At 33.3% G+C, this 15,259-nt stretch overlaps 2 protein-coding genes across 2 annotated transcripts; one reads left to right on the top strand and one right to left on the bottom strand.

Moving 5' to 3' along the window:
• Positions 1-6,483: 6,483 nt before the first annotated feature.
• On the top strand, positions 6,484-9,135 carry LOC124834433 (uncharacterized). Its single transcript, XM_047309113.2, has 3 exons — positions 6,484-7,093; positions 8,198-8,379; positions 8,462-9,135. The coding sequence occupies exons 2-3, from the start codon at positions 8,299-8,301 to the stop codon at positions 9,005-9,007; spliced, it is 627 nt and encodes a 208-aa protein (XP_047165069.1). The 5' UTR covers positions 6,484-7,093; positions 8,198-8,298; the 3' UTR covers positions 9,008-9,135.
• A 1,762-nt stretch (positions 9,136-10,897) lies between these two features.
• On the bottom strand, positions 10,898-14,854 carry LOC148206789 (BTB/POZ domain-containing protein SR1IP1-like). Its single transcript, XM_088104740.1, has 6 exons — positions 14,626-14,854; positions 14,364-14,519; positions 14,134-14,203; positions 13,451-14,053; positions 12,394-12,936; positions 10,898-11,620 (listed from the first exon to the last, which is right to left on the bottom strand). The coding sequence occupies exons 2-6, from the start codon at positions 14,381-14,383 to the stop codon at positions 11,081-11,083; spliced, it is 1,776 nt and encodes a 591-aa protein (XP_087960866.1). The 5' UTR covers positions 14,384-14,519; positions 14,626-14,854; the 3' UTR covers positions 10,898-11,080.
• Between the last annotated feature and the right edge of the window lie 405 nt (positions 14,855-15,259).

The raw sequence follows: 15,259 nt of genomic DNA, 5'->3' as shown, positions 1-15,259 counted from the left end.
ATCAAGGAGAGTGAGACTAAAGCCCATAAATTTGTTGCAATAATGGACACCTGTCTCCACGTGAATGGCAATTCCATGGAATAGAATTCAATGGGTAATAACAAAGTTATTTTTGACTAAAGTACACCAATTAGTTTGACTAAATGTTATGTCTCATTCCTACAGTGATGTGTACTATAAATTGTGGCAATAATAAGGTTAAAGTATGTGTATTATCATACTTATTTTTAAAATACCTCTTAATAAATCCAATAACAATTATTGTAGGGGTGTAAGTCAAACCCATCCTTTGAGGGTTTACACATTAAGTGTGATGGTGGGGCCACTATTATGAGACATAGGCGAAACCACTATTATGAGACATGAATAAATCTCTAAGTGATACTTATGAATCAAGATACATGCATAAGACTATAACGTGCAACCACTGATTAAAACTTAAAATGAACATCAATATTTTATTTATTAAAACCCAGTTACAAGAGATGTAACTCAAGATAATTAAGTCTCTATAGGAGATGTAGCTCGAGATAATTAAGTCTCTACAGGAGATATAGCTCAAGATAATTAAGTCTTTACATTTTCTAGGGAGGAAGTTTATAAACACTGGGTGTAAGGCTCAAATTCGAAAGGTTTCTTATGCTGAATACAATATTTTATTTGGCTTAAATACTCTTTTGATTCTTATTTTTGTCGACTTTGTTTAATATAACACTCATTTTTTTCGAGTGTTCAATGTGATCTAACATTTCGTAATTTATGTTCAATTTGGTTGTTTTTCATAATGTCGTCTAAGTAGTTAGTGGTATACTATACATGTGGGTATTGCTTGAATGACCTGTTTTTATTTTTTTTAGCGTGACCACCATGTCATCTTATTTTCTTTCAAACACACCTAGAAACCTTAGGCAACCACCATGACCTCCTCCATGCTGTTTGCCCTGCGACCATTGTTGATTGCTCCACCACCATCACTCTTGACGCTGACAATCATGCAACGAAAATAAGGACCAAAAGAGTATTTAAGCCATTTTATTTTAAAAGGATGTATTTTATTTTATTTTTTATTTTTAATTATATGGGAGATTGTTGAAAATATTTAATATAATTTAAAAAATAAGTAATTAAAATAAAATCCTAGTGTTACTAATGTTTTTATGTCAAATTAATTTTAAAAGTAAATGTTATTTATAGATAGACGACTTATATTTATTATGTTCATTACAAATTATTTTATTTTAAAATCAAATTTATTACAATTAACTAATAAGTTTTTCTCTTCTATTTATAAATATCTTTCATGTGCATGAGAAAATACACAATAAACACATCAATTTATAAAAAATATTTTCAGTCTTGTTTTATATTGTCTTTTAAAGATCACTTGTTGCATTCGATCGATCTTATTATATCTTTGGATAGAAACGTATATAATTTATTTTATCGTGTGAGACATTTTTTTTACTAAAGACATCATTACACATGGCTTATCTCATGTTATTTCTACTCTTTTATTTATTTACTTTTATCTTGTATTTTTATTTTTTGTTAAAATAATGATTGACTCTAATTAATATTCTTTTATCTATATCTTTATCTTATTTTTATATAATTATTATTATTTATTTTGATTATTTTTTTAACATAATACACTTATTCCTTTCAATCTCATCTTACTCCCTACCTATGGGTGATTTTATCGAATTTAGATTTTTTTGTTGAGTTTTTCTGTTTTGTTCCCATATTGTATCTTCAAAATACACTTATGATCACTAGTTTTGAAGATTTAATTTAATTAAAAAAATTAAAGTACAAAGTATATTTTTAATGCTCATCAGAATAAAGCATAAAAAAACCACTTCTCCTCTTCATCTCTCTTCTCTCCTCTTTTTTTCTTCAACTTCTTACTTCTTCTCTGAAGATTTCATTTTTTATTTATATAATGCATAAAAGTGAAGTCAATGACCATGCTTTAGCAAATTGGCAAGACGTCAATATTATGTCCTGTCTTATCTTGCCATTCATTGTTTCAGTTTTTCTTTCCTCTCACGTTCCATCTCTTCCACACAAGAGAACTATATTCAAAGTTTTCAATTAATTATAAAATTGTCATTAAATTATAATATATAAATAGTGTTATTAAAGTTTATCTTAAAAAATTAATAGAACCTATCGTACCTTCTTCTGTTTCTATCTATTATTTTTTAGTAGTAAAATAAATTAGAATGTTTCCTTTTGTGCTAATAAAATTTAAATAAACATGACTATATTTGTTTTAGTCTAAATATTATACTGTAATAAATAGTAATAGTGTATTTTATCTATATTATTCCATTTCATTAATTTAGCCTTTCTATTTTGTCTCAAATACTTTTATTGCTAAGCATTTTGTATCCAATATGGACAGTAACAACAAAAATTGTCAAAGACCAATCTATCTTTGTCAACCATATCAGAATCTCGGGTTTTAAAAACAAAACCATTTTTATAAGAAGATAAAGTTGAAACCTAAGATCCTACTCTAATTTCTTCGACTATCCTTATACTCTGTTTTGAGCAAAAATGGAATGCTTAACTACGTTGACTGGTAATGGTTAAAAAGTAAAAAAGTAAAAGAATGAAGTGATGAATAATGGTGTTAATAACAAGGGACCACAACACGCACGCACTAAGATGAACAGATAAAAGGGGGTAAATCAGAAAAGAATCAGAGAAAATTGTAAGAGAAAAAAAAATCTCTGCCTTTGATTTAAAAATTAATATATCAAAAGGTTGAAACTATGGTGCTAAGAATGAAAATCCCTCAATATCACTGTATAGGCAAAATAATTACTAAAATCATGTGTTTTTTTTCAAAATTATCAAAGTAGACATGTTTAAAAAATTTATGAAAATAGACCAATTTTATTAATTTGGTATGATAAGAAGTGGTCTCAACTTTATATTGATTTTGACTCAGTTAGTTTGTTTTTTTTAATTTTCATTAAAGTCGTGATAATTTAGTGTAGTTTGAATTGAACTTAGGAGTGACGAAATTTTAATTGTTTATACAATTTGTTTTCTATAAACTATTAAAAATAGCTAAAAATTGATTTTTATCTTATTTTTTATAGGATATAGATTTTGAGATAAAAAAATTTGTTGAGAAAAATTTCAAACCCTTAAAACTTTTTATAGGGAGTTCGGATTGAAACACTTTATATACTTTATATATGAAAGTTGTTCAAAGGGGATTAGAAATCCAATTTTTCAAAAAATACATAATTTACTACTACTCTTTTTTACTATTTTCTCTTTCTTTTTTCTACATTTTAATCTTTTAGTTGATATACTTATATTTATGATAGAATTTAAAAAAAAATTGTGATGTGTCTTTATAATAAATAAAGATTTATTAAATAATTCATATGTTCAAGGACAAAAGTTTTCATTTTTTAAACTTTTAATATATATTAAAATATTACATAATTGAAGTTGTGTCACCACAACTTTAATTTATATACCAATACACTAAAATAGTGTCACTCAAACATGACTTTATTTAAAATTTCAAAAAATTACAATTAATTGAAGTTGTACCATGCAAGTTTAAGTTCACTTTAATAAATCAAAAGTTATAATCGGCTTTTTTATAATTTTTTGAAATCTTTACATACTATATGATGGTTTGTCAACTAAAAATCAGACGATCAATCATAGCTCAGGCCATCAAGCGAGCCACCAATGAACCTGACCGATCACCAAGCAAACTTGTCGGTCATAAGTCAGCGCATTAACCTTATTACTTATCAACTTAAAGGTAAAGTATGATTATCGGTGATTGGATCGTAATTATGTCAGTGTTAATAAAAGTTCACCCTGAAACTTATTAATAAAAGTATGAGGTAAGAAGATAGGTGATTTGAATTTACTGTGCTTAACTCTTAAATATTGACTTTAGTATCGGAATGTCTTATGCAAAGTACCATCTGAACGATTTGGACAATCAATTAGACCCAGCACTTGAATTTTAGATACAACATAGTTTGAACTCTTGGCCTCTACCCATACCTGAAACATTTCTTATTTTAATAATTTTTTTGAAAAAAATCACCATTTTAATGTTTTGCCGAGTGAAGGAAAACACAATATGGGACCCTTTCAAGCCAACAACAATAATTTTATGGAGACAGTTGCATTCTTATCAGGAAAGATGAAACTGTGAGATACTATTATTATTTTATATATGTAGAGTGGATGATGATCCAATCTAAGTTTAAAACTGATGAATTTATAAAGTATGGAGTGAAACTAACCCTATAGAAAGTTTGATTCCAGTCACCAATCCTTCATTGAGTCCCGGCATATTATAAGTATAGTATGAGTGTAACGTTTTCAATTGTTGTCTAAAACAAACAATTTTATAATGATAACTTATGTATTGGCTCCTGCTTTGCTGGTTGTTTCTATTGTCCCAAAGTCTTCATTCAGCTACGATCTCGTCCACAAAATAAGAAAAAAAAATTGCAATTCGGTTGATAGAACAAATTTTGTTGTTTGGAGTGGAAACTAGATCTCAATATACAAAGTATCTGACGAGATAGAATTCTTTGGCTTAAGACTTTTATAATGAATTATGCATGTATTATGTTTTTTGAAGTTATTATTACAATCCATTTTAGTGAAACTATTAATATTTAATAATAAATATTTTTTTATAAAAACCATAAATATTTTTTATAAAAATTATAAATTTTCCAGTACAATTTTCTTACTAATATTCTCTTAACGTACAACTATCTAAGTTTTCTACACAAGACTTTTTGAATTATGATATAAAACATTCAAATCAATTGTTCATTTTAATAATACTTTTTTACTTTTTCCTTTTTCATTATTATAATTTTTAGTAAATACTCACTTAAAAAACCAATTATAAACAAAAAAATAATTAACCCCATATAAAACTTGTACTGTGAAATTTGATGGAGATGTGTTAATGCTAAGAGGCTGCAACTCTTTTGGCATATTTACTGTTGTGTTTTATTTTTCTATTTCGTTCTTAGTAGTGCTTTTGTCAGGTGTTTTTATTTCTTTCAAAAAAGTCTTACCATCTATATTCTTCAAAGGTTTATTTGATACCATTCAATTATATTTTTGTTAGATTCTACGACTATTATTAATCTAAACACAAAAATACACTAATAACGAAAAAGATGAAAAAAAATGGTTGAGTACAACAACAAATATTTAAGGAAAGATATTTTATATCAGAAAAAAAAATAATCTGACATAAAACTCTTTTCATATTTACAAGTTATTACAACAGAAATAATAAATCATTGCTAAATCTTGTTTTTCATTAGTAAAAGAAAAATTGAAAATATTTAAAAAAAGTCATTAAAATACTTGTTGTAATATATATTAATGAAATAAAAGAGGTTTCTATAAACTAAAAGAAAAATGAAAAAGTAATAAACGTAACAGGGAAAGAAATAGTTAAGAAAAAATGTTTTCAGCATTGTGCGAGATGTTATGTTAAATTTAAAATTTGGGCAGATGGTGATTAGTAGGAGTAAGTATATTAATAAGAATTGAGTGGATCTAAGAGGGTGTAGGTGAAATGGTTAGTTTAAAAAGGTTAGGCATGTGACATATAGTAGTATTTTTTTGTGTGAATTGGTTGGTTGGTGTGATTGAAAGAACGAGGGAAGCCCCGTATGTAGGTCAGGCTTTTGTGCAAACTGAAAGGACCCACCAACCCATAAGAATGCACCTTCTTCCCCGGCAACGCGTGCTTCCACTCCACGTCCATTTCCCTCCCTCTCTTTTATTAATCATTTTTCAAATATATTATTATAATTATAATTATTATTATTATTTCTCAACATTGCCAAAACAGACAGAAGCTACGCCTCACAACCATCTGTGTGGTCATGTTCACAAAGACCACGGTACACATCGATCAACGTTATTACATGGATTACCGTACATCTATACCCGTAACGTATGCACATCCATTTGTAAATAAAAATCTATAAACTCACCACAACCATGCAATCACTTGCATCACATTACTTTACATCATTACATTACATTATTAACAAAAACATACCACCCACATGCCCAGTTAACTTCTATAATCATTGCCAAAAACCCATCAAATATTGCATCTATTTTCCCATAGTACAGGTACGAAACATCCATCATTCATCATTCACTGTTTGCTCACCCCCAACAAACAAAAGAATTAAGGAAGGGATAAACCCATGATTTTTTTGTCCCCTTTTGTTTTTTTAATCATCCAAAACTGAACACCAATGGTTGGATTTGAGATCCTGAGGGCTATTTCTACCTCCGACAACTACCAGAGATACCCATTCATCGTACGGTCAGGATCCATCTGTCGGCGGCACACAACATGCCACCTTAACCTCCTTCTCTACCTCATAGGCACGCTTCAATTATACAATAATACTAGCCTACATACATACATAATACTCTGATGTGCACTTTCAGACAACTATTTTATGATGTAGTAATTTTAGGTGCATGTGATTCACCTCAGCAGGCTATGCTCTTCTGTTCATGATTTGTCTTGAGCAAACCAAGGCCTTGTGATCCTCAACAATTATATACTTTTAAATTAGTGCTAATAATACATCTATTTTTTTATTTCTTCTCCTTTCTTTACTCCTTTGTTTAATATATCTGCATTGCTGGACCTGTCTCAGGCATCTCCTCCACAATACTTCGATCACATTGGTCAAGGCACTGGGATTTCTTTCGCATGCCTCCAGCCTCATGCAATAGCGCCTCGGTTTCCGTGTCTTCAAGAGAGAATCTTAAATTCCACAACAGTTCTGTTACATTGTATTCTTCTATTTAATCCCCAACAGTATGTACTGACCACCCTGATGGGGAATATGAGAGCAGATTAGCAGATTAGCAGAGTCTTCGTCAAATTTACACAGCCTTGTCTTGTCCCTTAACTTGGCTTGAATTTCAAAGGAAGACTGTCTTTCTCGCCTTTCCTTCTGAGATCCCCTTTTGTTCTCTCGTCTTCTTGTTCAGAACAAATTTTTGGTGCCCTCGGCTCATAGAATTTTAGCAGGTTAGAAGTTACAATCTTTTGCGTTGGAAATTCAGTTATTTCTTATTTGAACTTGTGTTTGATTCTAGGAATATTCTCAAAACCAAAATCAGTTCAGTATTTATGATAGGCATATTGTTGGTATATGTACAAACTGATTTTTTAAACTGTTGCATGCCCCTCGTCTTCCCTTTTTGCAAGCAAATTTTGTGTCATTCTGTATCATTGTTATGTATTTTAGGCTATGGGATTGGATTTGCATAACTTTAATGAGAGGGTGCTACAAAGTTTTTCTATTGTTGAGAATTGAAGATGATATATTGAGGTGTTCAAAATTTATATTATGTCATTAGGGTGATAATTTAATGTCAGATTGTGATATTAGATTGTAGAGAACAAAACAAAAAAGTGTTGAATCCTGAAGAAATTGAGAGATGAGGAATATGCTTCGCGTCTTGCCGGGTCAATGTGGAGAAGTATAGTACCTTATAAAAGATTACCCAAACAAAAGCGTAGCCTAAATCATTCACGCCTTTAAATATCCAGTGTAATAGGGATGGATGTCTGTCTGCAGATAGTTTAACAAGGGAAAAACTAATTATGACAAACAAAATTATGGTACACATTCCGTGAATGAGAGAGAAACTGAGGAAGGAAATTTAGGGTTAAAAAACAAGTAAATGGGCTTCCTTATGGTCCTAACTATAATGATACTGCTTCTTCAAGCATTCTTTTTAATCTGGGCATATGAAAAGAAGAGAAAAATGTCTCCTTGGTCGTTAATTTAAATATTGCAATAATTGAACGGATAACATGAATAATGACATCATGCGTGTGTATGAATGAGGAGTTGTAATTATGGAAGGAAAATTTAACTGATAAAGGTGTCGGGAGATATTTTCTTTTTGCTGGGGTTCAGTCGAATGTGGTCCAAAGTTTTGAAAGGAGAGCAAGCAAGGGAACAGACAAATTATACTAAAAGGAAGTTGATGCTATCATTTTGTATTAGGTCTGAAGGCCATTGCAACCATTTCTTTTTTATGAACCATCCTGTTTTCTATATAAAAGCTTTTCATCTTTCAACTACATCACTTAAACTCATCAGTGACATATAACTTAATGAAGGCATGAAGATACAAGTCTGAGTTCAAAATTTCCTACAAAGAAGACTCAACTGTGTAGCACTCGTTCAAAGTTCTTTTGCTCAGAGGCTAAGTAGATTACCGATGGAGAAGCTTGTTAGGTCCTGCGACAAAGAATACATGAGAATGGCCATGTTAAAACACGAAGAAACCTTCAAAGAGCAGGTACTTCTCTTTCTATTCCTTCAGGATATCTTCTTCTATCATGAATACTAGAGCCTTAAAATCCTGAGAATGTTTTTAACAGGTATATGAACTACATCGTTTGTACCGAATTCAGAAGATACTGATGCAAAATATGGAAGCCAGAAGAGGTGTTGAAGTAAGCCAAGAAGAGTGGTACTTCAAGAATGCGATTAGTTTAACTCATAATGGAGCACAAGAAAAGCCTCAAATGAAATTTGACCTTGAACGGCCAGCAGAGGAGCACATTGCAGAATCAGAAGATGGGGTGCTAGAGATCATAGATGAGACTGAGATTGAGCTAACATTAGGCCCCTCAAGTTACAACCGTAGGAAGAAAGTCGAGACACCACTAACTTCAGATTCAGGACACAGCTTGTCTTCTTCTTCTAGTGGATCAAGCCGTATAAACAAGACAAGGTGTCATGGCAGTCATACCACAAGAGAAGAATCAAGTGGAAGCATAATTCGCCTAGTCCAGATGCCCGGTTCAAACCCAGGGTGCCAAAGTGGAATTAGAAACAGTTTTGATGTAGAAGAACAATTAAGACAAGAGAAATTAAAACAGTCACCTTGGCTTTTTCAAGTGTTGAATCTGAACATGACTTGAAAAGAAAAATCTGTGGTCAATGTGATATATTTTATGTTTATGTTTCAAAAGTTAAGACTAACTTTTGTGGATGATGTTTGTGTTGAATGTTCAGCCGAATTATTGAGTGTGGTGGGATTTGATGTGTCTATCGTATGATCGATTTTTTCCCTGATGCCCAAACCCATTACTATTCACAAGTCACATGCCACTCATATTTCTCTGGTCCTGCACTTACTCGCGTTCCTTCCCACTAAAGGCCATGCAAACATCCTTTCATACATTAATGGAGGACAACTAGATGAATTAAATATCACTTTTTTAGAAACGCTGAAATTTTTCATTTTAATTAGATTCCCACCTCCACATTCAATCTTTCAACAAATAACTTTTCGATACCAATTTTCCTTAAAATGAGAAAAAACTGTCTATCCTAATAGGTCTCTCTGAAGCAACTGACCCCAGCAGTGTTTTACTGCAATATCAGGCCGCTGTAGTTCATTCCCGATACCACTCACAATAAATCTTATTTCTGAAGGAGTCAAAACCCTTCAAACCTCCGACGAGAGTGGATGGTTCTTTGCAGATAGCATAAAAACTGTTCACAACACGACCAGTTCTCTAGAACAAAATATTCAAACGGAATCTCCAAATGAGTCAATTCGGAAATTGGCATTGTCAATGTCTCAAGGTGTATCTGCAAATGTTCTAATGTTCAAGTGAAGTTAGAAATTAGATAGCAATACATCAAGCCCTATTAGGCCTATTTATGTCATCTTGGCCTTTCCTATACAAGTTCCTCACAGATCTTACAAATCTATAATTCAGTGTATTTGGACAGCTGGAAGGTCGTGGTGGCATATCTCAAGTCTTAGTTATTGGAAGTGAATTGAATATAGGAGGGGTACAGAACAAAAACAATTCAAGTTTTGGTTAAGAGTAGAAAGCAAAAAGGATTCATTTGACGATATTGTTGTTTACTTCCCTGAACGCATTAAGTAGGCAAACGATGTTTTCTCTCTCTCCCCAGTGTCATTCGTTTTCCACTTATCTTCACATAACTTGGAAGCCAACAAGAAGTTGGAGATCTAAATCCTGTCTGCCATGGGATGGACATCAGATTCTCCAGCTAATATTTAAACATCCATATTAACATACTTACGTTAGGTCTGTCCCGAAATATGTATAACTTATAGCTATGTTTGGTGCCTTTGGAATATACATGAATCGAATCCAGACCATGATCTCCTTTCTTTACATGATTAGGCTCAAACATCAGCACGGACATTGCTAGGCTGTCACTTGAACCATATTACCAAGCTTTTATCCCAAGGACTCAATAATTCAAAGACAGACAGACCCCACTAACTGCTGTTATCAGATGTTGTGTTCTTCCAGGGATCTTAAGGTCGTTGGAAAGATGTAGTGTCTATGTCGCTGTACTGTTCCAAGTTGACCCGCCTAATATTCATTTTTCTTTATACCATTAACTCGTTTAGAAATTTTATAAAATTGTACTTTTCTCATCTTTACACCACTAAACCCTTTGCTGAAATTGTCCCCAAAACACGGATAATTTCCGTTCCTCCCTTTCTAATTGACCACAGACACAGAATTATTAACATTGGAATCTTCAGCAAGAAGCTATGCACTTTTAAATGGAACAGAACAAAATTTACAACTTCATTTGGCATTTGGGAATGAATAAAAAGTTTTTTTTTCTTCTGGGTATTCAACATAACGCATAACTCTACAGGAGTTGATTCATACATAACTGCAAAAAGTAACTCTATAGCGTTTATATGCTCATGTTGATTAGAACAAAAATTATCTTTTCCGATGATACCAGAAGATAAATTATTGATTTTATTATTCTTCTGGAACCATAGAGCAATCATGTAGTCACTGGGCTGCAACGCAAGCAATCAATAAGAAACTCTGTATTACTTTTCACCACCCTTTACAAATTACACATTAAAGTTCTTGGACGTAAGGATCATGAAAATTCAATCTTCACGAGTATAACAGTGAAGTAAAACTAGCCCTGTATACAATAAGCCTCTGAGAACAAAGATAGAACTTGTGTCCTGCATACTAGGATATAGAATGGCGTCGATTTTTGTCAGGTTTTACGCGACCTTTGAGAGGGTTGGAGGCTGCACCGCCACGTGAAAAAGGAGAAAGACGTCCAAGTTTTTTAGACACTGAGTTGATGAACGATTTTCGAGGGAGAGGAGGCTTATCAGCGGAGGGTGAACCGTATATTACAGGACTGCTTGATGCTGATCTAAGGGAAGATCTTTCGATCTCTTTTAGTTTCATTCTCAACTTCACTATCTCTAGTTTCAGCTCTTCGTTTTCTCTTCGTAAGTTGGAGAACTCGTTTGACATTGGATTAAGCTCGTTGGGGGATAGATTCGTCTTGTCACGAAAATTATTGGGAGAATCCCAACCTACACTACCATCCATGGAATCGCGAAGACGTTGTTGTTCATAGTAGAGAACTTGAACCACTGTTTGAACGGGAAGCCTGTCGTTTTGAGCTGCGTGAGCACACGCATCTCGTGATAACTTCTGGCAATCCATCACGCTGCAGACTTTCTTTTTCTCAATGTCACTTAGAATTGGATGAGCCTGAGATTTGCAAATTTTTACTTTACCACCAGCAATCTATGATGCTTTATAAAATTGATAACATTAGATTATTGTTGTAAGTTTAATATTGTTATGTGGTGACATCAGAATCTAAAGCCAATTCAAATGTGGTAAAACCTCAGTGTATGTGCTTTCTAGAAGGGGAATCTGATGTTGGCTTTGAAAAATAGTAAAAAGTACAAAATGTGATCTTGAGTGCGTGTTCTACCAAAAGGAAATGAAGTAACCTGTCTCAGATTTCGATCTCCTTCCATGTCTCTCCAACTAAAATAACATCATTATGCAAATAAAGTTTTAATAAGACCCGAAAAAGAGACAGGTAATCTGAGTACACCACAAAAGTTGGATTTGACTCCTTAAAATGAGTAAGGATAAAACATGTGTTTGGAAATACATTTTCTAAGTTAGGTTGTAAGAATTCACCCCAAATAACTGAGACATAAAAGCTACCGTAGAGAGCCTTTATCATGACGAAAAAATGATAACCTTAAAGCTACAAAGAGATATGGTGGGAAAACGAAACATCCCCATGGTTGCATCCAAACATAGTATAGGTCACTGACTCAAGACCAAACACTCACTTAATGATTAATATTTCAACACATGCATGACCTATTGTGTGTGTATAGTTAAGGAATCCAATTTATATAAGTTATACCAATAGAGTGATGAATAATTTAATATGTAGTACCAAGTTTCAGCCAAAAAGTTACCCCAAAAGAAGATACAGCCACATGGGTTTAGAAGCGTACCTTAAGATAGATGTCTATGGCCCTATACATTCCATCCTCTGTTGATCTTGATTGTTGAGGAATTAGTTCAGCAAGAGTGATGAATTTTGAAACAATTAAATTTCTGTCGGTGGCTACTTCAGCGAGGTAGTTCTCCATTAGCTTTCCAATCCCATAAATATCACTTTGGGGAGGAGAAAAATATTCATCATCTGCATTATAGGCTGAATGTTTTTCATTTTCAGATTGTAGGTAATTCATCATGATTCGCTGCACTGTATCTACATCAAACAATGTGTCCCCAGCGAAGGAATAAGAAGGAATGAGAAGATCATCTAAAACAGCCTGTCCTAGCTGCAGGGCCATCCTCTTTTCCAAATCAAGCCTGCAAGCAACCGTAGTCTCCAGATATATTGCTGCCCGAAGCAGCATAGAAAGAAAGCTCACTGACATTGCATTCTTCTCCCTTGGCAGAAGGCTCACTAGAGTCTCTAAAACAACCCTCTTCTCGTGTTCCTCTTGTGCCTCAATTTCTATCTTCTTCCTACCCTTTCCAAATATCTCCTGCTCCACAACAAGAAATTTTCATGAATCATTCTGCATTTTGATTACTTGTGATAATTAATCACTGTTATTTGTTGTAATTAATCATAAAACTACGTTTTACCTTTATGTATATAGCTTTAGGCTATGAAACTTGTCAACTTAAACCATCATATACGATTCTTGAGTTCTTATAATAATTATCATAAAAGTCACATCAACACTAATTTCTGATAGTTTGACACTGTAAAATTTTGTATACTGAGAATGCATGAATGCTGAACTCATTGTACTGTCAATAATATTAATCAATCAGAAATTATTTTAAACATAACTTCGCGAAAGTGATTGTTATAAAATTTAATAAACTTGTTATTAGTGATAATACGTGACTGAATGAAAAATGATTTCGTATTTGAAACAATTATTTCTTAACAGTAATCACAAAAATGAATCTTTTCTTGGCACAGAGTCAATACATAAAACCATATTTATTTGAATGTTTTCCATGTTTTGAGTAAGGTCATAGTCTTACCAAACCTCGTAGAGATTTCTGTGCATACAGCATAATGATGGGACCAAGAGCAAACTGTTTAAACCCTCTTGCCATCATAGCAATTACCACTCTTTGAAAAAGGTCAATTCTGAGAACTGTGAAATCTTCAGCCCACCATTGAACAACTGGCCTCTGGTGAGATGCCATGCCATCACTGCTAATGTCACTTCTCATAGATGAACACAATTGAGTTTCCTTTGAGGCTATGAACGCAATAGCATCTATGCATCGACTCACCACTTTTGCTTTTTCCGCAATTGGAAGGAGCCTTTCTGACACGTGTAAGATAGACACAGCCCCAGAAATAGTCTTCAGTGCCACTTCATTCAAGTAAGAATCAGCCCTTCCCACCAAATTTCCAACTGAATAATCCTCTGTCATCTCAAGAAACTCTGCCACGCATCGAAGCACAGCAATGTTTTCAACACTAATCTCGAAGTTTATCCCGTAGCAAAATTTTGTTGCCAGTTCAAATGCTTCTGCTCCACCAGGGACATCATAGAGTTCAATGAATGAAACATCATCGCCACTGGATGCCGAGACCATTTTCTCTATGTAACCACTCTTGGAAACTAATGGAAACTGCAAATTATATCTCAATCCATCAATTCAAACTTAAATATTATCTTTTGTAAAGGGTTATGTTTGAATTGGTTCACTACCTTATGTAAGGAAAACGAAACTTCGCCAACTTTTACGGTGACATCACTTGGAATCTCATGAGAAAAAGCCCTGCAATCAAATAGCTCAAGTCGGAGAGTTTCCAATAATTTTCTTTATATCTAAGTAAATGTTAAGGCTAGCACTCAGGAAATGTATGTTACTTAAAGGAAGTAGGAAACGTTTGTTAAAAGAGCCACCAAAGAAGGAATTTAGAAGATGAGAAACATACCATCCACTTGCTCTATTCATGGTGCTAGAAATAAGCTCCTAATTCCGAGAAACAAAATCAGCAACAGCTAGCTAGCTGTAGTAGGTTTCTGTTGTCACCATCGACCAATGTCAGAGGCAGAAATGTCGGCCGCTATAGTTTCTTTACCTTTCATGACTGACGATGAAGCAGAAAGAAAGGTAGCAAAAACATTAAGACGGTTAAAAGCTCTTCTTAAATTATATATCACATATAACTTGAGGGGAAAAGGGTGAAATAATACTGAAATGAGAAGCTTCAAGGCGAACAGAAGAAGAACAAGTGGTGGGCAATAATAAGGGGACTTGAAGGCCACGAAAGAAATAATTAACTTTTTTGAAATCCCAAAGGAGGGTCTTGTTGCATGCAAGAAAATGGACCTTTTTGAGAGTACAGGGAGGAGAAAGAGCTGTACTTTGGAAGTAATGAGTAAGAAGAGAAGGAAAATATTAGCGTGGAGATTGTGATTGTGTCTGTGATGTGTGGTGTGTGGTGTGTGCTTTAAGTGAGTAAGAGTGTGAAGGATGAGATAGTTGGATTTTGGTTGGCGTGTAGTCAGCACTTTCCCCACATGGAAAGTCCCAAGACAAAAAGCCTTTCCTATCAGACCAAACTCAATCCTTCAAGAAAGCTAGAAATAGATGCTTACTTTTTCCAATACATTAGTCTTCATCTTCAATTCAGGATGACATTGTACATACATACAGGCAAAAGAAAAGGGGTTCTCAACATAATAAACATACATGTTCATACAAAGTTCTCGTAGTGGCCAAAGGACAAAATGGTTGGAGTTGAACCACTACCATGGATAAATCTCACATCCTTCGCCAATGTCCTTTTTTATCTGAGGTTGCTCAAAATCCATCAAATTATAACAC

This window comes from Vigna umbellata, chromosome 1 (assembly GCF_029865625.1).
Source record: "Vigna umbellata cultivar VRB3 chromosome 1, Vumbellata_1.0, whole genome shotgun sequence".
Classification (NCBI taxonomy): Eukaryota; Viridiplantae; Streptophyta; class Magnoliopsida; order Fabales; family Fabaceae; genus Vigna; species Vigna umbellata.
The sequence above is the reverse complement of the archived record's forward strand: the minus strand, read 5'-3'. Positions and strand labels throughout refer to the sequence as shown.